The sequence below is a fragment of the Zootoca vivipara genome, chromosome 1 (assembly GCF_965207765.1).
Source record: "Zootoca vivipara chromosome 1, rZooViv2.hap1.1, whole genome shotgun sequence".
NCBI lineage: Eukaryota > Metazoa > Chordata > Lepidosauria > Squamata > Lacertidae > Zootoca > Zootoca vivipara.
Window position 1 is genome coordinate 59615299 of NC_142582.1, and position 24900 is coordinate 59640198.

The window sequence follows — 24900 nt, forward strand, 5'->3', positions numbered from 1 at the left end:
CTCTTCCCCACAACCAGATCGAGAGCATGAGCCTGTGGTACCATCTCTTACTTGAAAAGCAGCTTTCTTATTTCCTGGTAGGGGAGCTTGCAATGCAAGGTTATCACCAGCCCTATATCTTGCATACACAGTACTGTATATGATTTGGATAATGGTACTGGGTTCTGCAAGAGTCTCACACTGGTGGTTTCTTGAAGACACACCTCCTGTTGGAAATGAAATGGGACGGAATCCAGTCCTTGAGCAGTTTTGAGAATATGGCTGTCCTTGGCACACACCTCAGTTGGGAAAGGAATAATAGAGGAAAGATCTGTGCATTATTTGCCAACAGCAGAGAGAAAGATTGCAGCTGGTTATTGCCTTGAAATTCCAAATATCTGAACTGCCTTCATTATTTTGTGACTCTCTTTTAGTCTCCAGCTACACCAAGACTTCATTAGCTTCTCTCAGTGTGTGCATGTCCTCTAAGCAAAAAAATGTCAATTTGAGCAAAAGCACTCTGTCAAAATCCTTGAGCTTAATTTCCAATCCCAGCTGTATGGCATTCTTTCTTCATGAGCCTAGTCCAAATTTCCATATCTTGCCTGTGAGAGGGGTGATCACAACACTTCCATACCTCCTGCTCGTTCTTTCTCCCTTGTCTCTTTCATCTGAAGGGTTTAAGGGACCAGGGTCTCTCGCTTACTGTACCCAGTAAATGTACCCATAAATGTACCCAGCATAACTGTGCATCAGTCTAATGGATGATACTCTACCAGGCTATGTGTACTGTGTGATTTCGATGAATAGAAATATGCATAACTGTAAAACTAATTACAGCTATATTTTGCGCTTCTTAGATACTGCTTAGTCTGCTATTAGTGATAATGAAGGATACTGGTGGTGATAATTATGATAATAGCTTCCTTGGAAGTGCAACTGTCTAATCTTATGTCTCCCTTTGTTTTTGTTTTTTCCCCTAGCTGGGAGGCTGTGGGATCCTTGGAGTTGGCATATGGCTAGCAGTTACCCAAGGGAACTTCGCTACCCTCTCTTCTTCCTTCCCTTCCCTGTCAGCTGCCAATCTGCTGATCATCACGGGGACTTTTGTAATGATCATTGGCTTTGTGGGGTGCATAGGAGCCATCAAAGAAAACAAGTGCCTCCTGCTCAGTGTGAGTATAACATAATGGTGGTTCTGTTGCCTACCTGCATCCTGCCTTGTGGCCTCTGAGTGCTTGTGTTGATATTGAATTGATGCACAGCATTTTCTTAATGTTGGGTACTGTGCATTCTAATTGCGCAAACAGTCACCTCAACACCATATGCTGGAAATAGCCAGCTGTTTTTGTCTGGGGTAAGACATATGCACCTAGAATGGACTAATTATGAATGACATTCAAGATACATATTAAGCAGTTATGGATGATGTGGTACATGCCGATGTGCATCTAGGAGAGCCACATAGCTAAGAAAATGGCAACTTAAACCAAGGCTCTTACCCTTGAGCAAGATAATGAAAATATATATAAATAAATTTAGACATTTAAAGATGCAAGTGGGAGCACATCAGTAATGTGGATACATACAACAGCTGTAATTTTGTTATTTGTTTATTTCATAAACCACAGCCGTCACCAATATAAAGATAAAAATGGCAATCCTGTAGAGCTGGTTGTCCTGCTTTTAGTTCTTAGCTATGATTTGCTTTATGATTTGACTGGAATGGTCATCAAATAAAAGACTGTGTAAGTTGAGTGAGGTTTTAAGAGAGTCCTCCCCAGATTCAAACATAATGCATAGCTGTTGTGGGTTGTTCTTAAAGCCTTCAGTCTTCGCCTCTCACATATAGATGAGGAGAAAGGATTAGGAGTTTAAGAATTAACATGGCTCATTCTCAGTTGCATTAATCATAGTTTATATGGTCATCAGAACTGGGTGGTAGTATGGCAATAGGTGAAATCAGTGCTTTTTTTTCTGGGGGCACACAGGGGTACATATACCCCTAAATATTTTGTGAATTTAACGGGAGAAGAAACTAATTCTTTTTTTAAAAAAATAGTTTCTTCTCTAGCACGGTGAATCATCATTTCCGTTGCTACCCCTGATGGCAGCCTCATTTCCTGTCACGGTGTTCCCTGAGTCTCAGACAGAATGAGAGTACCCCTAAACAGGTGTTGTTGTTTTTTAGGGGGGAAAAGCACTGGGTGAAATAACTCACCAATGTGTAGATGCCCACACATATCAGAGAGCCAAAATGAGGCGGGGTTTCACGAAGGTTCCTTCTGTTTTCTGTTGTGTATTTTATGCAATTATGATATTTTGTTCATAATTCATTTTAAAAATCACATGGAGTTTGGGACAAGTACTTTCTCAGTCATAGATAATGAAAAACAACTTTTCTATGATTTTGGGGCTGACAGTAGTACACAGCAAGTGAGCTGAATTTCCCCCTTTGTGATCTGGGTGATCCTCACGTCTCTCATGTTTGAAATAGCTGCTTAGCAACCTTTGCCTCTTGTTAAAGTTTAGGGCAGTGAGCAGAACTGAATGCTACTTTTCATTCTGGAGCAGTCATTCCCATTAAATCATTCCAGTCAGCACAATTTAGAGCAGGCTGAAAGCTAAAAATGAGAAGCAGAAGAAAGTTAGCTTAGAGGCAATTTTGTTCCCATTGTTTCTTGATTTTCTTGAAGTACGGCACACCTTAAATTGTACCCTGCCATGTCAGAGAGGAAAGCTGTCATCTTGTCCTCCTGTGCCTCGTATAGTGTGCAGTGCCTATGTATGTGGACAGTGGGTTATTTTTTGCTGGCTTTTACATCAATGAGAAAACATCAGTGTGGGGCTTTGCACCCTGCACAAATGTATTCAGGAAATCCCCAGGGATATCATTAAGCAGATTGGTGAAACCCAACTACATAGATGTTTAATACACGTTGGTATTAACATATAAGGGACCCAGGTGGTGCTGTGGTTAAACCACTGAGCCTAGGGCTTGTTGATCAGAAGGTCGGCGGTTCGAATCCCTGTGACGGGGTGAGCTCCCGTTGCTTGGTCCCAGCTCCTGCCAACCTAGCAGTCCGAAAGCATGTCAAAGTGCAAGTAGATAAATAGGAACTGCTACAGCGGGAAGGTAAATGGCGTTTCCATGTGCTGCTCTGGTTTGCCAGAAGCGGCTTTGTCATGCTGGCCACATGACCTGGAAGCTATACGCCGGCTCCCTCGCGCAACCCCAGAGTCAGTCACGACTGGACCTAATGGTCAGGGGTCCCTTTACCTTTATTAACATATAAGGCCCTGTGCAGCTCAGCACTGTGCACTTATATGCCAAAATGGCTTCAAAATAGCAATATGGTTTCTGACTTGTTAACCACAAGCAGTTTGGTTCTGGTTTTCATAGGATAGAACTGTATACAGCAACGTAGGCCCAACTCCCTGACTGACTTGGGAAATACAAAGCTAAAGCAGCCCCAACAGGTCTGACACCACTCACCCACCCCACCAGCCCAGGAAATTGGTTCCATCGTCAAACTGCTTTTTTGCACACCTCTTCAAATCACCTCAATATGTTTTGGCTGTGACATTCAAACTGAGCATTTATTTTTATTTTCTGCTTGTGTTGGCCTACTCACAATAAGCAAGGAATGTCATGGCTTGAATTTAGAAGAGGAAGAGAAAAGAAAAGCACCATGAGTCTACTAGGTGTGTGAATTGGCTTTCAAGTGTCATTTTTTAAAAAAGGTGCCCAAGCTTCAGAGTCTCATCTGTGACAGGCCTATATATTAAGGGGGGAAAGAAGGAAATGTACTTGAAATAGGCTTCTAAAAAGCATTCTGTTTACAGTGCTGGGCTTTGTTGAAAGAACTGATGCCGAAAACTCTTACCAGTGACAGGGAATTTGACTAGCGAGATGTTAAAAGGTGTGTGAGGGAGAATGGTAAGAGATTGTCCTGTGAATGATTTTCTGTCCATAGTTTTCCCACACAAAGTTGTAGGTATTGATCCTTGTCTGGTGTTTCAGCTTCTGTTGTTTTAATGGCTTGAGACAGGAGTTGGGAGGGAGGGAGGGAGGTGACATCTGTAAGTCAGTTGGCTGGCTAGAGGCTTCCTTTGCAGAGCGTGCAAAAAGTTCCAGGTTCAGTCTCTGACCTCCAAACAAGGCTGAAGAAATCACTGCCCAGAAACCCCAGATAGCTACCACCAGTCCACTTAGAAAACGCAGAAATAGCTGGACCAAGGGTCCAACACAGCATAAGTAAGCTTCTTAAGTTCCTGTATTACCAGAAAGGAAGGGGATATTTATCACTGACCTACATTTGTTGAGTACCTCTTGGTCTAGGGATGGCCTTTTGGGGAAGGAGTGTACTGGTCCTTCTTTGAAGACTTCCAACATGATCCCTTCTCACCCAGTCAATCCCCACCTGTTTACCCACCATGTCTGGCTATTGACCATGTTGGACTGCCAAGAGTTGGAGTCCCATAATAGATCAACAAAAGCTAATCTACACTGCCTGACTGCAGCTTTCCAAGTTTCCAGACATGGGTCTTTTGCAGACTTACCTGGTGATACAGAGGAGTGAACATGGGACCCTTGGCATGCAAACCATGCGCTCTGCCACTGAGCTATGGTCCTTCCAAACTCAAGCAGACGAAGAAACCAAAGTCCTTTCTGGATTGTGTAGCATTTTAGAATGCAGGTGGGGGAAATCGCATCTTTGGCTCCTACGACCTCCATGAGGAAACCATCATACCCAGGAGAATGAAGGTGATGATCCTACAGCTGTTGTTTCTCCCCGACCAGACTGAACATTGGAAGCTGCCTTGTACTGAGAAAGAACATTGGTCCAGCAACTCAGTATTGTCTACAGTGACAGACAGCAGCTCTCCGGGGTTTCATCTTTCCCAGATTTACATGCTGGGAACTAAACCTTGGACCTTTTGCGTGTAAAGCAGGTGCTCTATCACTGAGAAAACTGAAGAAAAAGCCGACCTCTTTCTAGGGATAATTGTAGATGGACCTCTTCATTCCCTGTTGATTGAAAGTTACTAATTGCCCCTCTCACTAGCTGAGTTCTTTCCAAGCTCCCTTCCATTCTGCTTTATTCTTTTACAAAGGGAGTTATTTGAAGTTCATTTTTCAGAGCCTAGATAAAGCCAGAGGGTCTCCCCACACCATGCTCCTCTCATTTGTTTTAATTAGTAGGCAGAACCATTGCTGAAGGCCCAATGAGATGTAAATTAAGATATATAACCCTAGATATAACCCTTAGACACAAACCCCTTTTTCCCTGTTAAACTTTCCTCAATCTATTTTTAGCTGACCTGAATAACATATGGGGACACCAGACCTTTAACTAGGATTTGAAGAACAGTTCAAATTGTTGGGTCTTCTAACAAGGCACAGGATCCTCTTTGGGACAGAGCAAGTCAGTTGTTGGCAATGCCGTGTGCAGTCTGCGGACAGAGGGAGAACTGGGTGTGCAAAAAGAAATCCTCAGGAAAATTTAGTGAATGATGTTAATGGCAATTTTCAGTGGGCTAGTCACCAATCCCTTCTTGACTCTTTTTGAGGGGGACATCTGCTTTCAAGAGAGGTTCTCATAAAAATAAGCCCTGCTGAATCAGACTAGGGGCCCATCTAGTCCAGCATCCTGTTCTCATAGTGGCCAACAAGATGCTCATGGGAAGCAAGCCAACAAGCAGGATCTGAGCACACACACCCCTGCTCCGTATTACAAAGAACACAGGAATCTGCCTTGTGTTGAATCAGAACATTGGTCTATCTAGCTCAGTATTGTCTGCACTGACTGGCAGTGTCAGCCCTGAGCTCTCCCCCCCCCAGCCATTGCCACACCGTCTGCCCTGAGACCCCTAACCTTATCCATTGCCCCAGGTATGGTGCAGGATGCTATCCTGTTTCTTGTGTAAGAGTTAACTGCCAGTCCAGTTGGCTTCTGTAGGGAGGGAGGCACTATATTGTCCTTCACCTCAGGCAGCAAAATGTCTTGGGCCAGCCCTGTAGCTGCCTATATTGCATTGCCAGGAAGGGGGCATTGTTAACTTTTGACTAATGCATTTCCCTCTGATCAGCTGCCTACATTTCCTAAGAAAGCCTCATTCTTACTTTACACCAGTGTTTCACACAGAGATATATTCAACATAGCATTAAGTTCCTTCAGTGCAAGGATTTTCCTTGTACAATGGAAATCTCCCCTTCTCCTCCCCCTGTGTGCCCCCTGAATTTGAGGGGTCATGCAGGGGACATTGTGCTGGCATGGTTATTTAGTAGAATGCCATACCTTTCCCCCATCCTTTTTATTTCACATACTTTGCTTGCTGCGAGGCATTGCATTCTTATAACTATGATTCAAACCTGGCTCTTCCATTAACTGCAGTGTGAGTTATATAACCCAGGGAGGTTGCAGGTTCAAGATCTATATATGTATCTGCTTTGGCATTTCAGTGAAACAGCTATAAAGTTTCCTTATACAGGAGGCTCCTCAGCTGCTGCGACTTCTTAGAGCCCTCATTAAAGTCTAGGAAATAAGCCAGCTTCCTCTTGCTTAGCATCTGGCCCACTAAATCTTCTTAAAGGGTTCTTTGCTTCTTTATGCAGTAAAGATGCCTACATTTTTAAAGTTCAGTGGTGCTGTCTGTTTAGAGCAGATATTCCACACCACTCTGAAATCCTCATTTTTGCAGTATTGGCATCCAAGACCCGTGGTTTCTAAAGAAGCATATAGCTGGCTGTTGAATCCAAGGGTCAGTATCTCTTGATCTCCTTTAGCCACATTGGAGAATCCCAGCCCTAAATGTTTGAGATGGTACAGAAATGTACTCTGAGTGCTACTTATCTAGCCCCAGCAGCTGGTTGCGTTCAGAAGCAGATGGTGCGACACTTGTATGCCCAACGAGGTCAGGGCTTATGATGGCAATCTGTAGATCCTTTGTCCGGGAGAAGGTTAGTAATGAAGGGGATACTAAAGTTAGTGCTCTCTTTCTTTGAATTAACATTCTGCTCTTCTGTGCCTGTGGCTAAGTAGCTAAAGCTGCATTGAGTGCATGCGTTGAATATGACAGAGATGTGTGGTTTTGGTATTTTATGACATTTTATTGATTTGGAGTCTGTTTCCTTCCAAAAGTCATAAAATACAGAAAATGCCATAAAATGCCAATTAAATCTGCTGTCTGACATACATTTCTAGGGACCGCTTCCCCCCTCTAGATTGCTAAACTAATAATATAAGATGATTCATGTTGGAAGCCCAAGTGAGAATGTGGTGGACTCACCCACTAAAAACTACAAACTGTGATTTATGAGTCTTTTGCGTTTTAGAAACTCTGTTTTGCTTCTGGAAACTATGTAGTAGCAAGTGCTATAGACCTTAAGCTATCACATATTGTCTAGTATGCTACACATCCTGAACTTGTACCCAGCCCTCACATCAATTATGTGCCCCCCCCCCGGTATTAGACCACCAGCCATAATGCACCAAGTCCAACAATAAGAGATATTTGCACACCTGCCAAGGGCATGTGTAATTCTCAGTGAGTACCAATAATCTGGAGCAGAGTGTAGCGTCTGTGGCCCTCAGAAGTTTGTTGGGCTCCAGAATAGCCAATATGGTCAGTGATGATGGAAGCAGGAGTCCAACAACATCTGGCTAGTTACTGATCTAGATCTTGCACATTGCAGATGATGTGGTGAAACTGTCTTGGCTTGAGCACTTCAGCCTGCAGGTGGGAACTGACATGACTGACCCTTCATACAATAATGGTGTTAAATATACTAACAATAATCTCTCCACATAGAAACTTAATACACAAGGAAGAAGGCTTCCTAGGATTGCATAATAAGGGTGGTACAGTGGTACCTTGACTTACGTACGACTCGACAACCAAATTTTTCAACTTACGAGTGGGGCAAATGGCTGCACAATTACGAATTTCTCGACATCCGAACGGAAACCGCGGCAGTTTTAGATAGGGTTTTTTCAACTTGCGAATTTTTAGATGGGGTTGCTTCAACTTACGAATTTTTCCGTTTCCAATGCATTCCTATGGGAAATCGCGTTTCCAATGGCGCTTTTCAACTCACGAATTTTTCGACCTACGAAGGTGCTTTCGGAACGGATTAAATTCGTAAGTCGAGGCACCACTGTATGAAACTAAGTTTTATTCAGGATAGACCCACTGAAATTAATGGGCCTAACTTAGTAATGTTCATTAATGTCTGTGGGTCTACTCTGAGTAAACCTTAGTTGAATCCCACTCTTAAGTTGGAACCATTTTCCCTATCATCCAGTTTTGTTTGTTTGCATGGAACAGTCTGTCATGTGAGCAGGCTATTAGGAGAACCCCAGCAATATCCTCCCAGCAATAGCCTTCAGAAACACTGTCCGCTAGGGAAGGGAAATGGTTAGTAAATATAGACAAGCAGACTGAGAGAGGACAAAGATTAAAATAAAATAGAAAATTGCAATGAAAACACAAACAACATCCTTATGGAGGAAGGAAGGAAATATGGCAAGACGGGGATCTAAAAATGAGTTAGTCTGGAAATAAGGGTTTGATCTGAGAAGCAAACATTGGAGGCAAACATATGCCAAGCACTTGGCACACAGAATTAGCAGCAGACAAGCAACAGTCCCCTGCAGTAATAGCTTTCACAGTGCTCTCCCTCCCATCCCCCCCTCCGATAGATATCACTAAGTTGTGACACTGTCAAACAAAGCCCTATGACAGAGGTTATTTTCTGTAATTCACAATACTTGTCTACTATGTTGGCAGTGGCAATTGGTCAACCAGGAGTGTGAGTCATATGATTAATGTGCTCTGCGTCTCCTCCTCTTTCAATCTAGTCCAAAATTGCTAAGATTTTGTTTGCTTTCAATTTAGTGTTAAAGTAATGCAATCACTGAAATAAAAGTGACTAATAATGTTAGTTGTTGACTGCATTCACACATAACACTAAGACCATAGAATTACATACATAAGCTCCAGGCTCATGCACTCCTCCTTCTCTCTCCACCTTTCACTTCTCTTTCAGCTTTGTTTTCCCCCCTCATTACTTCTAAACTCAGACAAACTATTGCACATGCTAAGAATTTTTTATTCTTTGAAATGAATCAACTCCAACCTGTGGTAAATGATCCTAGCTTGTTTCAATAAACCCTGGTGAAACCATGGTTCAGTAAACCAAGGTTTCAGTGAACCACAACTACGGTACTGGTTTGGACATCATCATTCTATTTGTATGCTGCCCTTCCATAGCAATGCTCAAGGCAGCTTACAACATACTTAGAAACATAAAAAAGAAGTCATAAACAATAAATAAAATACATCAAAAAGTACACACAACCAATCAATTTCCACATAAATCATAAGATTTAAAAATAAAATAGAAAAAAATAACATCCACAACAACCAAAAACCCCTAAACAATACCCCAACCCCATGGGAAACCATGATTAGTTGCTACTTAAGATGATATGAAAACTAGGCCTAGCCAAAATTAAGTGCTTGTGGGAAGGAAAGAGGCTTGCAGGACTCGATGGTTGCAATGTGATTCGAGGAAACCCTGTTGTAAACGTAGTAGTAAGTTGCAGAATAAACTACTTCATTTTCCTTCCCTTGCTCGTACAGAATGGTAGCACATAAAGGCTTTAAAAAACCAAACAAAAACAGCATAGTGATTCTTAGGCTATAGGTACTCCCTCAGCAAACTTCTCTAGATACCATCTTAGCCATGGAAAACTTCTGTGGTGAAATATGTCTCACTGCAATGTAAGATTAATCTTCTTTATGAGCTTCTGTGTGGATGGTTTGCATTGGGATTGTGTTGTCTCAAAGCATAAATCTTTCTTATATCAGCAGCATGCAGTCCCACTGAACCACAGCAAAGTGCATTTTTATTCTCCTCCTTATTTATCATTTGAATTGGGAAGCTTACTTGAAAGCAAACCGTAAGAATTTTTAGTGGTCCATGCCCTGAGCCCATCTAGTCTTCATTGCACTTTGGCCCATTCCAGTTAGCCTTAAAACCTGCATATATTTCCATGTTAGAGCATAACAAAAGACGAGGCTGTTTCTAAGGGTGGGTTTTAGGGAAATGAACAGGGGTAGAAGTGGCTGGATTTACTAGAGGTTTGGGGTTTAGCTACTTAGTACTGTACAAATGCAGCTTCTCGAGGGAAGGTGGTGTTGTACTTTCTACAGCATATTAAAATTGGGATAAAGGGTCAGCAGTGCCTGCTATGGAAGTTGCCATACAAATAATAATAATTTATAATAATAATTTATTATTCATATCCTGCCCATCTGGCTGAGTTTCCCCAGCCACTCAGGGCGGCTCCCAATTGAGTGTTAAAAACAATACAAATATTAAAGAACATAAAATGGGAAGTTGGCCTGCAGCTGTGCCTCATTGAAATATGTGCTCCTTGCTCCCTACACTCTGATTTAGGTTGCATACACGTGACATTTTATTCTAGAATCAATGGTAGCCCACACACAATCTAGATTGAATGTTTTTATGTATGCCTATTTGGGAAAAGAGAGAGAGAGGTGTAGGCAGTCTTAAAAGGTGTGTGTATGTGTGCATATGCACACCTGCCCAGTTACATTGGGAGTGGGGATATACCAAGTTTGCAATCGTCACTTGACCCACATGGGACTTGTGCAGGGAGGAAAATGCATGAATAACCTAATCAAGGGAAAGGAGTTCAAACACATATCTGCAAACCACACCACCCTTTGTGGACAGCAGAATCAATCTAGATTAAGAGCAGCAATTTGAGGACATAACTGAGAGAGAAAAAACTACAATTGCTTAGTGTGCGCACGACCGCATATCATATGTGATTTTGCTCTCCACATCATCCTGTCATGACTGTGTCAAATTACGTGAACCCGGGGGGGGGACCAGCTGTGCCATTTTCCCCCACATCACAGAATGTTGAAAGGAACAATATGCATGTAAGATCTTGATACACATCTACTGCAGTTACCCCTGAATTCGGTGAAAGCTGGATGCAACACAAGTTCCATTTGTCGCTTTTGAAAAGCCTCTTTTTCGCAAGCCATGCAGAAGAGCCTATACCGTGTTTCTCCGAAAATAAGACACCGTCTTATATTTATTTTTCCTAAAAAAAACCACATGGTGGCTTATTTTCAGGGTATGTCTTTTTTATTATTATTACATGTCCAGCCTAGCCTCTTCCTTGGTGCCCTTCAGAACTGTGCCTAATATATTGCACAAATGCTTAGAAATCCTGCTATGGCTTATTTTATGGGTATGTCTTATTTTCGGAGAAACGGTAGTTGCATATGCATTTGCTGCTGTTTTTTTTTTTTATCAGAATAGCAGGGGGGAATGAGAGTAATGCCATTTTAACTGCTGCTTAGTTATCTAATGCTGCGTTGAAGTTGATCATCAAGGATTATTTTTATGGAAGTGGAATTGGCTTGCTTAGCAAAAGCAGCTCCCTAGGGAACAAACAAAAAACCAGAGAGGCAGCAAAGGGTTTATTTTCTGCAAAAGGAAAGAGGAATAGAGTGGGAACAAGAGAGGATTCCCTGCAGCACTTGGGGGTGGGGGCTGTGCATAGGAACAGCAGGAGCCAGCAAGACCCAAATACTAATTTGCTTTATATTCTTAAAAATGTGTACTGATAAATTAAGAATCAGACTGTGTCACCTTTCCTTGTAACTTCCCTTGTTGCAGAATGCAGCACACGCACACAGAATAATCCTTCTCGCTTTGTACCACATGCTGCTAGAGCAGCAGCTTAGGGAGAGCCTGGCGCTTTGAAATAGCAAATGCTTATGTCCATAGCTGCCAAGTTATCCCTTTTTTTAAGGGATTTTCCCTTATGCTGAATAGGCTTCCTCGCGAGAAAAGGGAAAACTTGGCAGCTATGCTTATGTCCCCATTCCTGCCCTTCCCCCCACATTCTTTTGCAGCATGTTCAGTTTCCCTACCCATCACCTTTTCAGTACAAATTTAGCAATTGCAGATGTCAGGTACCATTTATATATGGCAGACATTATGCAGAAAATAGTAAGACCCAGTATGGTGAAGAGCTCTGGATTCAAATCCCCATTCAGTCCCTCAGTGACTTTGGCACAGTCACTCTCTCTCAGCATAGCCTACCTCATAGGGTTGTTTTGAGCATGAAATGGTGGAATGTGGGCGGGGGCGGGGGGACCATTTATATTGCCCCTAAGCTCCTTGGTAGGAAAGCCGGGATAATAAAATGCAGTGTAACAAAAGAAATCCATAGAATGACACTGACTGGTTAAGATTTAAATTTTAAGTCAACTGAAACTTAGCAGCACAGATATTGACTTGCAAAACCCAGATATTACTTCCCCCCCCCCACATGCCAAATCATGTAATATACTTGTAAGCCTGATTTTGGAAACTATTGTCAATTGTTCTTCTTACTTGCCTTATGGCTTCTGAGTATTTTAGGGCCAGTCTTTCCCATAATTCCCTCTCGCTTTTTAAAACCAGAAGCAGTCTTGGGACACTGTAGATCTGATTGGAAGGGGGGGGGACTAGGTAACCTTTTCCCCTCTGTCTATTATCCTGCTCAAAATTACCGTATTTTTCAGTGTATAAGACTAGGTTTTTTGTTGTTTTTTTAACAAACAAACAAAAAGGTTTAAAATTGGGGTTTGTCTTATACAGGGGTAGTGCTGAGGGTGTTTTCTTAATATGGAATCCCCAAAATAGGGGGCATCTCATACATGGGGGCATCTTATACATGGAAAAATACGGTATCTCCCAGTTGCTTCCCTTCTACATCCACTTGTCATTTCCCATGAGGAAAAAAGCAGCAAGGAAGGTGGTATTTCGTAGGAAAATGCCTAGCGAGGAAAGGTTTAAGTTAGTCTTCTCCCATGTTATTCCTCGCCCTCAAATTTTCAGCTTTGAGAGGTTTGATAGCCCTCAGATACATTATCGCTACATTTTTATTTCAGCAACTACCAATATTAAAAGCATTTTTTAAAAATACCTCACTTATGTTTTTAGTGCACCTGAGAGATTTAATAATGTGCCTCAGGATTGAATATTCCGCTACTTTTGAATGTTTAAGAAAACTCTGTCTTCCCGAGAGCCCACACATACACACACACACAAGAGAGACTGAGAATATATTACACGGATGTGTACATGGAGGAGAGCCACCCTTTCTCCAAAACAAGATGGCCAAGTGTTACAGCAAAGTTAGCTAATGGAATATCTGCTAGGTAAAAGTCTGTGAAAACAGAATGAATGTCTGCTCTTGCTGAAGCATTACCCATAGCCGCAGTGCTTGCAGGTCGCTGATGTGGTTAGAGCCTTGGTTCTCCTGATCAATTCTTTGACCTCTTTCCTTATGAACCTCTGCCACAAGGCTAATAATATTGTCTGTACTTTCGTGACTTTGGCCTAGTTCTCACTGAGGTGGTCTGGACTTTGCTGCATCTGCCTGCAGGTGGGACTCACATGACTGAGTTCTTTTCCACACATAGAAAATTGGGTGTGTAGTGTGAAGAGTTTTCTATGCGCAGGCAATTTTCTTACGTGGTGAAACAATCCGTCATGTCAGAAATGGTACCATTCAGGCAAAGATTTACCTCCTCAGTGAAAACTAGGTCTGATTCCTTCTATGCATGAATGCATATGCTGTGAAGATGAAACAAATATTGATGTCTCTGGGCTTTTGTTTCTCTCCCACCCATTCTTCTCTTGACAGTTTTTTATCATGCTGTTAATTATATTTGTGCTGGAGCTCACTGTCGTGATTCTGTTCTTCGTCTACACCGACAAGGTATGTCAAAATATTTCTTCTTCTTTTCTTTCCCCTTCAGCAAATTTGTTTGCCCCCTTTCCTCATATAAATAAGCCATGAAGCCTTTGCCTTGGCACGCATACCATGTTTTCTTAAGAGACCACCTCATATCAGAAATAGTGCACTCAGAATACAAAAGTGCTCTTCTAGGACACTGGTCCCCTCCCTCTCCCTCTCAGTTCAAGGTCAGACATATTCAGACATATCAGCAACACATTTATGATTTAAATACAGAGAATTCTAATCAGGGAAGGCTGATGAAAACTCGTGCACTAAAAGGCAGATAGTAATCACATTAAGATGTTCATTAGTAAGGGTATTTATGTTGCTGTGAAAGTTCCCTAATTGGATATTGTTGTAGACATTCACCAGGAAATGAGAAATTGGGCTTTGTTGATATGTAAATGTTGACAAATTTTACCTGGTTTTGTTGGACCTGTTAACAGAGAAGGCTCCTTTGATGATGCTGTCAAGATGTCTCTTCAAACTAGCTCTACCTAGACGACTAGAAACAGTATTTACTCAGAACTGCAACTGTAGCTGTTAGGCTTTGTATATACTAAGGCGTTAATGTGTACAAATCTGATTTTTCTATATGCCTCTTTGTGACGTTTCATCTGCACATTAGTGCTTTTAGTTTAAATCTTTCTCAGCATTTCTCGTACGCACTAGTAGGTGGTGCTTGGTAGGATGTATTCTGTGTTGTTACTCCTTCCCCTCAATTACTGCTCTTTGCCCACTGAAAGTTCTCAAAGCCTGAGGCCCTTTGTAGGTATGCATGCAGTGTGCATACACCTTTTTTTTTAAAAAAAAAAGATGTTTTGTTCACGGAGTGCCACAGCCATGAGCTTCTACCAAATGTTTCAAACAAAGCAGGCAATTTTGTATTTTTATCTTTTTTTTCAAATACACGTTTTTCAATTTTGCACAAAGCAGCAGTTTCAAAAAGAAATACTATCTGTGGGTTGTGCCTGCCCACCCTACCAAGTAGAGAAGCAGCAACCCATCAATGAGCTCCTCGCCAGGGCAAACAAAATTCAGGTAGGCAGAGGCTTGGGCACCTCCAATCCACAGACACTCCAGGAGAGGCATCCCCAACCTGCGGCCCTCCAGATGTTTTGGCCTACAACTCCCATGATCCCTAGCTAGCAGGACCGGTGGTTGGGGAAGATGGGAATTGTAGTCCAAAACATCTGGAGGGCAGAAGTTTGGGGATGCCTGCTCTAGGAACACCACAAACACAGAAAGCTGCATAAAACCATGTATTTTACAGACAAGTGGATATAGTCAAGGTGGGATGGGAAGTGGGATTTTGAGAAGAGGGAATTTGAGATATTGTAGGTGTTCTTCTTTTTCATTTCCCCTATTCCTTTCCTACCTCCTGTTGATGCAACAGCAGTTCTGTGCAAAGCAGCTTTTCTAAAAAAAACATAAAACATGTGCCTTCAGCAACAACCTGTGGAAATAGACATGCTGCATGCTTTCTCTTGGGCTGATGAAAAGTAAATGGCTAGGTTGTGCTCAGGCAATGAGGAAACAGACGTGGGGGTGATAGATGGCACCCAGCAAAATGTCACCACACACATATTTCTTTTAAGTCCACACAATGTGTTTCAGTGTGCCAATATGTGGGTAGCAAGAGATATACTGGATTCCACTGCCCCCATTTTACTGGATTATCAATGGATTGAGAAAACCCAAATTAACTGGGGAGAAAGCTGCAGGCTGCCACTAGGATGAGATTGACGTCATGTAGATGATGTGAAAAATGTGCACACATGGGGTGCATCAAATCCACTTTAAACTGCTGTGTGATCATAACCTTAATCCCAGTGATTTTCCTGATCTTTTCTTCTTGTTTTAAGTTAAATTATCAGTTCCCTCTTTCTCCCCTTCCCACCTCCCCCTCCTTGTCCAGCCATGGAGACTAGATAACTTCCCCACCCCGGTTGCTGGCTTCCTTGTTCCCTAATCACCTGGTGTGAGTGAAAATATGGGGCAACAAAAAGACACAATCTGTCCCCCACCCCAACCTCCTTGCTTGTCCCATGTGAGATAAAAATGCTTAAATTTCCTGGCGCTCTCTCTCTCTCTCTCTCTCTCTCTCTCTCTCTTTCTATATATATATATATATATATATCCATTGAGTGGCTCACTGTGGCATTCCAACCAGTATTGGCAGGGTCTCATTGGGCCTGGTAGAGCAGAAGGCAGAGAGACCAACAGCAGAGCAAATGGTAGGCAGAGCCAGGTAATTCTAGTTTTGTCCATGTCCTCTTCCCTACTGAGTTCCACATGGGCAAAACTGAGACTAAGGAAGAGGAAGCAGGCAAGCAGGGCTGCTCCAGGGCTGGTAGTAAGAAGGCAGATAGGAATTGAGATTGAGGTTGGTGGGGCAGTGCCCTGTTTGCCCTAACAGACCCCCCCTCCGCTGATTCTAATTTTGTAACTAACCTGTGATGTATGTTTGGCTGAAATGCAGTGATTTACCCCGGGTTTTCAACATCCAAGCCCAGTAGGTTAGTCACAGTACCACAGAGACTCCTCTGAAAGACCCAGAATTGTGTCTGCGTTCTAAAAGAAGCCAATTGCCAGAGAGATGCATGCTCAGAGTTACCATGCCAGATGATTTATATTGTCAGTGGTAATTTTAAATTACTCACATGCTGTAATAACTCATGAATTAGCTGTTGCCTCTTAAGAGGGAGGCTTGTGCATAATAGAAAACAGATTAATGAAGGGATCTCTACAGCATGCAGCAGTATTCCAAGAGAGAGAGAGAGGTAACACCACACTTGGTATGCTAAATAGGGGGGAAATAATGAAGAAAGTTATGGTGTCATTATGTGATTCAAAGCCTGTGTGTGTTTGGAGGGAAGGGTGTTTACTGGGAATAAAGCATAGAACTGTCCCACTTCACAAACACCCCTCTGCCCTAATCTCTGAAAAGACAATGAAAACCACTAGAAGGACCTGGGTGAGATGATATTTCAGTGAGATTGTTTGGGGAAATAAAATGTTCAGAGCAATATATATGTAGACTACATCAGTGATAGGCCACTCATAACAAAGGCAACATAATTAAAAGAGGGAAATAGTTGCAAATTGCTATGTATAAGTATGTACTCTGTTCAGGCATTGCATTATGAGGCTTATGGTTATCTTATATTGCATTGTGCTTATGACACTGAAGTCTTGCCCAGACACAGTGCATTGTTGTGAGTTTTTTTTTGGGGGGGGGGGATAAACCCTAGAAATTAATAAATGGTAGTATTTTGATTATTTGTGATATGAAAGGGAAAAAAAACATGCTGCAGAACTGCAATAGGCCAGACCTGGTAATCTCTGAGCTGGGTTATACAAACTAACCTGGCCTAGCAGAGGGGTTAATATGACAAAAGGTGTTGATAGCCCATCTAAGAGGAATTTGGGGTCTGGGCAGACAGAGGTTGCCAAGGTGATGGTGTGTGTATGAGAGATAGAGAGAGGTCACAGGAAAAGAGTCCTGGAAAGAATGAGAGAAGAAAGACAGAGATCCATCTTGGGCAGGCTGGCTGAAGGCTGGCTGTGAGAGATGTCTTTGACTCCAGTGCTGCACTGCTATGGGAAACAGCCCAAGCTGTAAGATATCGACTCCCTCCGTGCAGACTGTAGGTGTTAATATGTGAATAAATCATATTTCTTAAAGCTACAAAAGTCTCCGACACATCTTCAGTTCTCCTAAGGAGCACAAAGGGTGGGTGAGCACCTTGAACCCTCTGGAACCTTGCTACTGCTTGGCTACTTTTGTAACTTGCTACTTTTGTAACAGTATGTATCAATGAAGGATGAAGGAGGGGGTTCTATTGTTTCACCTCCCCCCCCCATATTTTTCCAATTGGTTAGCTGAGCGAGTGGGGTGGGGAGCATTTCTTTGAATTTGCTCCTCTTCTTCTTTGCTTGCTGCTCTCCTGTTAGTAACCCCATCTCAACAGAGTTAGTTAGTTACCATTGGCTGACCAGCCTGCCTGCCTAATAGCTAATGCTATACAGCCCTTAACTATGGTAGTGAGGTCAGATGGACATATCTCCAGAGTTCCAGTAGTGAAGCAAGAGGTGAGAATGTTTATCTGTATGGATTATGTAGCTTTCACTATAACTAGGAAAGATCATTTATTCCTCTGTGTTACATGCAGTCCAATTGTAGCATAATTTCTGGCTTAATATTAATATTGTATCTTTTCCAGAATGCACCATTAAAAATGTGACTTAGCCACTTTACAGTTGTGGCAAAAGGTTGTTTTAAAATGTATCTAAAATATAAAACAAAAGGCATTACAGTATTGTATTTAGATTGCATAAGGATATTGGGCTACTGGATATTAAGCTATATTTTGGTTCTATCTTCTTTATGGAAATAATAAAATGATCATAAAAGGTATGGCCAGGTATTGTATTTATTGAAATCTTAAAACAGTGACTCTTGAATATTTGAGAGATCAAAACTTGCAAGTGGATTTATAACTAGCGAATAGTTTAATGGCTATAGCAGGACAAGTTATAGCATCATTATGGAAACCACCAGAATCCCTTTCAATATCAAGTTGGTATGAGTGAGTTTGAACAGTAGCATTTTTTGATGATGCTTACATATTAATAAGATTTAAGAAAGGACATTTGCCAGACAAGTTTATTAAAAAGTGGAATTCATTTATAAATCACTGGAGCATGAAATGAAATATCAAGATAGTATTCTGTCATGTGCATTATTCTCATTGATGAAAGTTTGGGCTATATGGTTTGGTGTAAGTTTCATTTATACTTTATAAATATTGTATTTTGACAAAAGATAGAATGATTTATGTTTTAGGACAATTTCTTTTAGATGTATTTGTAATTTCACATAATAATAGTGGTTTCATGGGAGACTCTTATCTTTACCCTCCCGGTAGAACATAGGTGGCTAGCTCTGTAGACACTCAGCAAAGGACTTGGTGTATGTATTCTGCCTGTGATTCTATGAAATGCTTCAGGGAGGAATGAAAGAAAAGTCAACCTTCAATGGCAATGTGTACTGTTGCTCCTCAAGAAGGGAGGGAGGGAGGGAGGGAGGGAGTGCCAGGAAGTTAGATATTAAGTACAAGTTAACCTTTTCAAACCCAGCTGTCCATTATACCCTGATACCTAGTTTTATATGAAGTGTGTGTGTGTGTGTGTGTGTGTGTGTGTGTGTGTGTGTGTGTAGAGCTTTGTTAGTTGTGTAAGTGTCCACTTGCTGACAGTTTGAAATGGTGCTTCCAAGAAGTAGATTTAACACATGAGCTTCAATGTCACTCTAAAGTATTATGGAATGTACTGATTGAGGATGCAATCCTAACCCCATTTATCTCGGAGTAAGCCCCAGTGAATTCAGTAGGACTACCTTCTGAGTAGATGTGGTTAGGGATTGTGCTGTAAATGAAGTTATAGGATCTGAGAGATATAGACGCTATTCATACCAGGCATTACAGTCCCAACCCTTAGCAAGGTTTCTGTTCTTTCTGTAATTGATAGCATGCCTGGGATTTACCTTAAAAATAATCCAGTATCATTTAAACAGCTTTTCCTCATCCCAGGAGGTGCAATTTGTGCTTCATCAACAAGGGCAGGAAATACATCACACAGGATGTTGTTGGTATCAATCTCTCTCCCAAAACCTTTCTCACAAATGAGTGTAGCCACAAGGCAGCAGAGGTTTAGGTTCAGAGTTTTCCTTCTCCTAGGTGGGCTACCTTCCCAGGTTGATGAGCCCCATCTGCCCCTCATTTCCCTTTACAGCACATGCAAAAACTGCCTTCTTGACCATTGGACCCACTATTGGTCTTGTTTACTCAATCTGGTCTGTCCCTAACTCACAGTGGGTTTGAGACCCATCAGCTGCCTTCACCTGGTTTAGCCGGCCAGCTGAAGCTGTTTCCCAGGTTGTGGCTGGTCTCTCATCCTGACAGCTACTAGGAGCCACAGGTGAGATCTGAATACAGGGTGGAGAGCAGAAGTGGACAAAATACCCCAGAAGGAACATGGTGTGTCCTCCACCAGAAGTACTACCCCTCTCCTAAAACCCCATACACCCAGTTGATAGGGCACTGTGCTCTCCACCTTTTTTATGGTTCTTGTAAATCAGACATGTACAGAACAGCCCTTTAAATAGAGAGCTGCCTTCTGATAGCACTTCAAAAGAGAAGTGCCCTCTGTCAGGTAGGACCCTCCATACCACCTATAGATTATGTCCCCAACCTTCTGCTGACAAGAAGGGGGAAAATATTATTTCTTCATTATTTTGTGATGAATACTACCAAATGAGGACAACTTTGATTTGGCTCACTAAGTTTCTCTCATTAATGGAACTCAGCGAAATGGCTTCAAAGGCCTGGAATGTTACCACTCACATCCAAAGCAAGGAGAATTGGGTTTATATCGTGATTAAGCAGGCTCAGTTGGTGTCTTGTGCACTTCATGTATCTAGCAAATCAGGATGGTATCTGCAGCACAGAGAGTTCTCATGATCAGTGTTGTTATGCACAGTTCCTCCTTGATATAAAATAGAAAAATAAAGATGGCCAATTTTTGGCATTTGGGAAAGATAAGCAGAAAAATCAGAAAGCTTCCCCCCAGCTCACGTAACATTAATCTGATAACTTGATATCACAACTCAAATCATAAATGACATTATTTCCAGCTGGCATTTCTGTTTTTAAAGGATTATCTCCCTTCAGACACTGATCATTGTTGACTTTTAAAAGGAAGGGTTACGTGGACTGAGTTGGTCTTTGAGCCCAGTTTAATGCACCTGAGACTTGCACTTTAATTACATGTATTCCCAAAAGAAAACTACCTCACAAGTAAGAAACTCAGGTCTGCTGTTTTGCACTAATGCAAATCAATTTGTGATAGATTTTGCTACTTCACCTTTTCATGGGGATCTCCTCTTTAACCTTTCTATTGCAGCCTATGCAGAAACTGTTACAATTGGATCAGCAGATTATGAAGTTTGAAGGGATCATGCCTTAAAACATATCTTTATATTAATATGCAAGTCATCTGTTACAAAACAGACCTACCGTATCTATGTAACTTGTTATGAAACATGATTCAGTATTCAGATTGCTATTGTGTGGGGACAAAACATACTCACGGTATGTTGAGAGCTAATATGTTTGTTTGTTTGTTTGTTTTACAAGAGAGACATACAGTACTGAGTGCTGTATTATGAAAAACTCTCAGTGAGTCCTAGAATATTGTTTGGCTTGCATCAGTTCCTTTTCTTTTCTCATTAGGGAATTTTTCAGAGTTACTTTAATGTTTCCTAAAGGTAGGAGATGCCATTTATACTGAATCAGATCAATGTCGGATTGTTCACAGTACTGGCAGTTACGTCAGTCAACACTTCTGAGTCACAGAGAGGTCTCTTTTACCTAAAGTTCATTAACTGGAAATTGTAGGGATCAAGTCTGAGGCGTTCATGCAAAGCCTTTGCGCTGTTCCTGAGTTAATGGTTTCTCTAATTCAGTTCGATTTCTCCAGAACTTTATTATGTGACTGTGCATATGTCACAAGCTGGGCAAAACAAATATTTCTTTTTGGCTACATCATCTCCTTCAAGTCTTCTTGACTTACAGGTTTCTAAATAGAAGAAAATGCCTTAGGGATGATGGATAAATAGCACAGCCTTGATCCCTCTCTTCAAGACCTTATGCCAGTTCATGTTCTAGCTCTCTTTTAAACCTCTTCACTTCTGTTCTTGACTATACTACTTCTATCACCTCACCTCATTTCCCTGACATACCATTAAAAAGAACCCAAAACAGCTGGCATAGAAATTATAGTGAAAATAATCTACCCCCTACTTCCTGCCCTGGTCACATTTTGTTGCATTGGTTCCTTACATTTTGCGTTGTGAGGTTTAACAAAGAGGGGGGTGGAACAGGGGGCTGGGTGTGCTTATGCATGCTCTGCTGACGCACATGGGGGCTCGTAACAGGACCCTCACACGAAATGGTCACCACCTGTTGTTTCTTCATCGGGGCACTCTCTCCAGATACTGCGCTTTGAGAGTGACAGCTGCCTTGTACTGCGTTGGGAACCTGATGGGAGGAGCAGAACTTGGATCTGATTGCAGCACCCTTGTTTGTAGTATGCACCTCTGAGGCCATACATATCTACCTGGAAAGTTCTGCAACTCCAAAGACATCTGTTGTGGTGTGGGGTATGCTAGATAATGGACAGCCACTCCGACCTTAATTTCAGGGCTGATGCCAAGGCAAATATGAATCTGTACCAGTGGGCCAAGTGGCCTACATAAATGAAAGACACATTGAAAGACACGTGGTTTCATCTCTTGAGATTAGTGCAATGTTTCAGTGAGGCTATTGAGAATGAATGCGCCCGTAGCAAAATTAAGGAATGAATCGAGTTATTAATCAAGTGCTGCGTAAGGTGAATAATTCAAACTGTTCATACCATTGTAACAATTGTGGCTACTAGCCATGATGTCTATGTTCCTCCTCCACATCATTACATATTCTGAATACCTATTGCTGGAAACCACAGGAGGGGAGAGGGCTCTTGTGCTCATGTCCTGCTTGCGGGTTCCCTGAGAGCATCTGGTTGGCCACTGTGAGAACAGCAGGTTGTTCTTGCATTATCAGTGCAACAATTAGTATTCTAAATAAAGATTTCTGATCAGTGCATATAAACCTGCAAAAGAGAATTGTTTTTTTCTTTCCCTAATTTTATTAGTCCAGTGCTAGATTTAATTCCCCACCCCTGCGAATGCCCGTGCTATTAGATGCAAGAATGCAGAATGGTGTGGCAGTGTCAACAAAAAGAATGATGGGCACATGCAGACACAGGTATTATTTAAATACAACTAGACATATAAAAAGCATTAGTACTCCCTTCTGGGAATCCCTGACCTTTGGTGCTCATGGCTTAATGGAGTCTCGGAATAAAGCACTAATGCATTAAAAAGGCTCTTATAAACAAAAGTTCACTTCCATACCAAAAGTTACAGTTTCAAGTCTTGGAATCAATGCACCTGCTTGTTACAGGTAGGAAATCCCTTGATTAGTGTAATACAATCTCAACTTTTTGACCTCATTGAAACCTTCAATTGCCCTTTAGCTGTGTATCAACTGTTTTGTTTTATTTCTAATTTTATTTTGTTTCAGTACACATTTTATATAGCAAAAACTACCTTCCCTGAATTCATTGTTCAAGTGCACTAAAATATCACAGAATAATAGAATTGTAGACTTAGAAGGGAACACAAGGATCATTTAGTCCAACCCCCAGTTAGTTAAAATACATAAATCAGAATCAGATGTAATCAAATATTAGCAGTGATATGACCCACATAGCATTTCATGGAGAGCAAAAATTAAAAGTTAACGCAGGTCCTAACAGCTTGATCATATGCTATGAAGTGCACCTCTCATTAATTCTAGCGGGGAGCCACTCCTATATTGACAATGAGCAGCTTCAGCCTTGCTGCTCACCGTAGACTCCCATTAAAGCCATAAGATAACCACAGCAACTTAAGAATGTGTATATGAAACCAACCTGCCTCTCATGTGGGGAGGCCCCAACCATCACCCCTCCCTCCCTTCCCTGGCTCTCACCCAGAGATGGGGATCTATAATGAATACAAGAGTGCTCCCTGCCCCACACTCCTCCAATGGAGAGCCCAAAGGGATAATATCCTTAGTTGTCTCTCCTGTGGAATACCCTCCAACATTTCTCCAATGAAAATAGGGACATCCTGTTTAATAATAATAATAATAATAATAATAATAATAATAATAATAATAATACCCTCTCCATCTGACTGGGTTGCCCCAGCCACTCTGGGTGGCTTCCAACATATATAAAAACATATAAAGCATTAGACATTTTAGAAACTTCCATATACAGGGCTGCCTTCAGATGTCTTCTAAAGGTTGTATATGTACCTATCTCCTTGGCATCACATCAAGGGCGTACCCACCACGGGGCAAGTTAGGGCAGCTGCCCTACTCTAGAAGCAGGGCTGGTGGGCAGAGGCGGAGCACAGCCCGGCGTAGCACGAGTTCGCCATTCCCGCCGCGCCGCGCCGCACCCTCTCTCCAGCTCCCCGGCGCGCCCTCTGGCAAGGCCAAGCGCGGCGGGGAACCAGAGAGCGCGGCGCGGCAGGCGGGAACGCTGAACTCGCGCTCCGCTGGGCTGGGCTCCGCCTCCGCCCACCAGCCCTGCTTCTAGGGAGGGGCGGAGGCGCGGAGGAGGCAGCCACAAGCTCGCGCTCCCCACGCGCCTCTGGAGCTTAGTGCTGGGCGGGGGAGCCTGGGGCCGCCTCCTTGAAAGAGCTGCGAGGCACGGAGGAGGCAGGCACAAGCTTGCGTTCCCTGTGCACCTCTGGAGCTTCGTGCCGGGCGCGGGAGCCTGGGGCCGCCTCCTTGAAAGAGCTGCGAGGCGTGGAGGCAGGCACAAGCTCGCGCTCCCCGTGCGCCTCTGGAGCTTCGTGCCGGGCGCGGGAGCCTGGGGCCGCCTCCTTGAAAGCGCTTGGAGGCGCAGAGGAGGCAGGCACAAGCTCACGCTCCCTGCGCCTCTGGAGCTTCGTGCTGGGCGCGGGATCCTGGGGCCGCCTCCTTGAAACAGCTTGGAGGCGCGGAGGAGGCAGCCACAAGCTTGCGCTTCCCGCACGCCTCTGGAGCTTCGTGCCGGGAGCGGGAGCCTGGGGCCGCCTCCTCGGAAGAACTGGGAGGCGCAGGCCACGTAGCCCCGCCCACATTCCCACTGTGGCCCCTCCCCTCCCGCCCCTTGCCCCCCCCTAATTTTGATCCTGGGTACGCCCCTGCATCACATAACTGCATACCCTCTGGCATTTCTCTGATGAAAATAGGGATGTCCTAAGGAAAAGCGGGACATTCTGGGATCAAATCAGAAACAGCTTCTATCAATCTAGAACTATTCCTGGAAAATAGGAACACTTGGAGAGTCTGCTGTGGAAGCTGCAAGCCTCTGTGGTTTGCTTTCAGAGTTTCTATTGCTGCCCTAGTCAAAATTCCTGCCTCCATTTTTAACC

At 42.7% G+C, this 24900-nt stretch overlaps 1 protein-coding gene across 6 annotated transcripts in view; it reads left to right on the plus strand.

Moving 5' to 3' along the window:
- The window catches only part of TSPAN4 (tetraspanin 4), a 517256-nt gene that overhangs the window by 447760 nt on the left and 44596 nt on the right, over window positions 1-24900 (plus strand). For all 6 annotated transcript variants that reach the window (XM_035121894.3, XM_088666040.1, XM_035121932.3 and 3 more), the window contains 2 exons: window positions 963-1154; window positions 13728-13802. In XM_035121894.3, the coding sequence (XP_034977785.1) occupies window positions 963-1154; window positions 13728-13802 (267 nt within the window). The remainder of the gene's footprint in view (window positions 1-962; window positions 1155-13727; window positions 13803-24900) is intronic.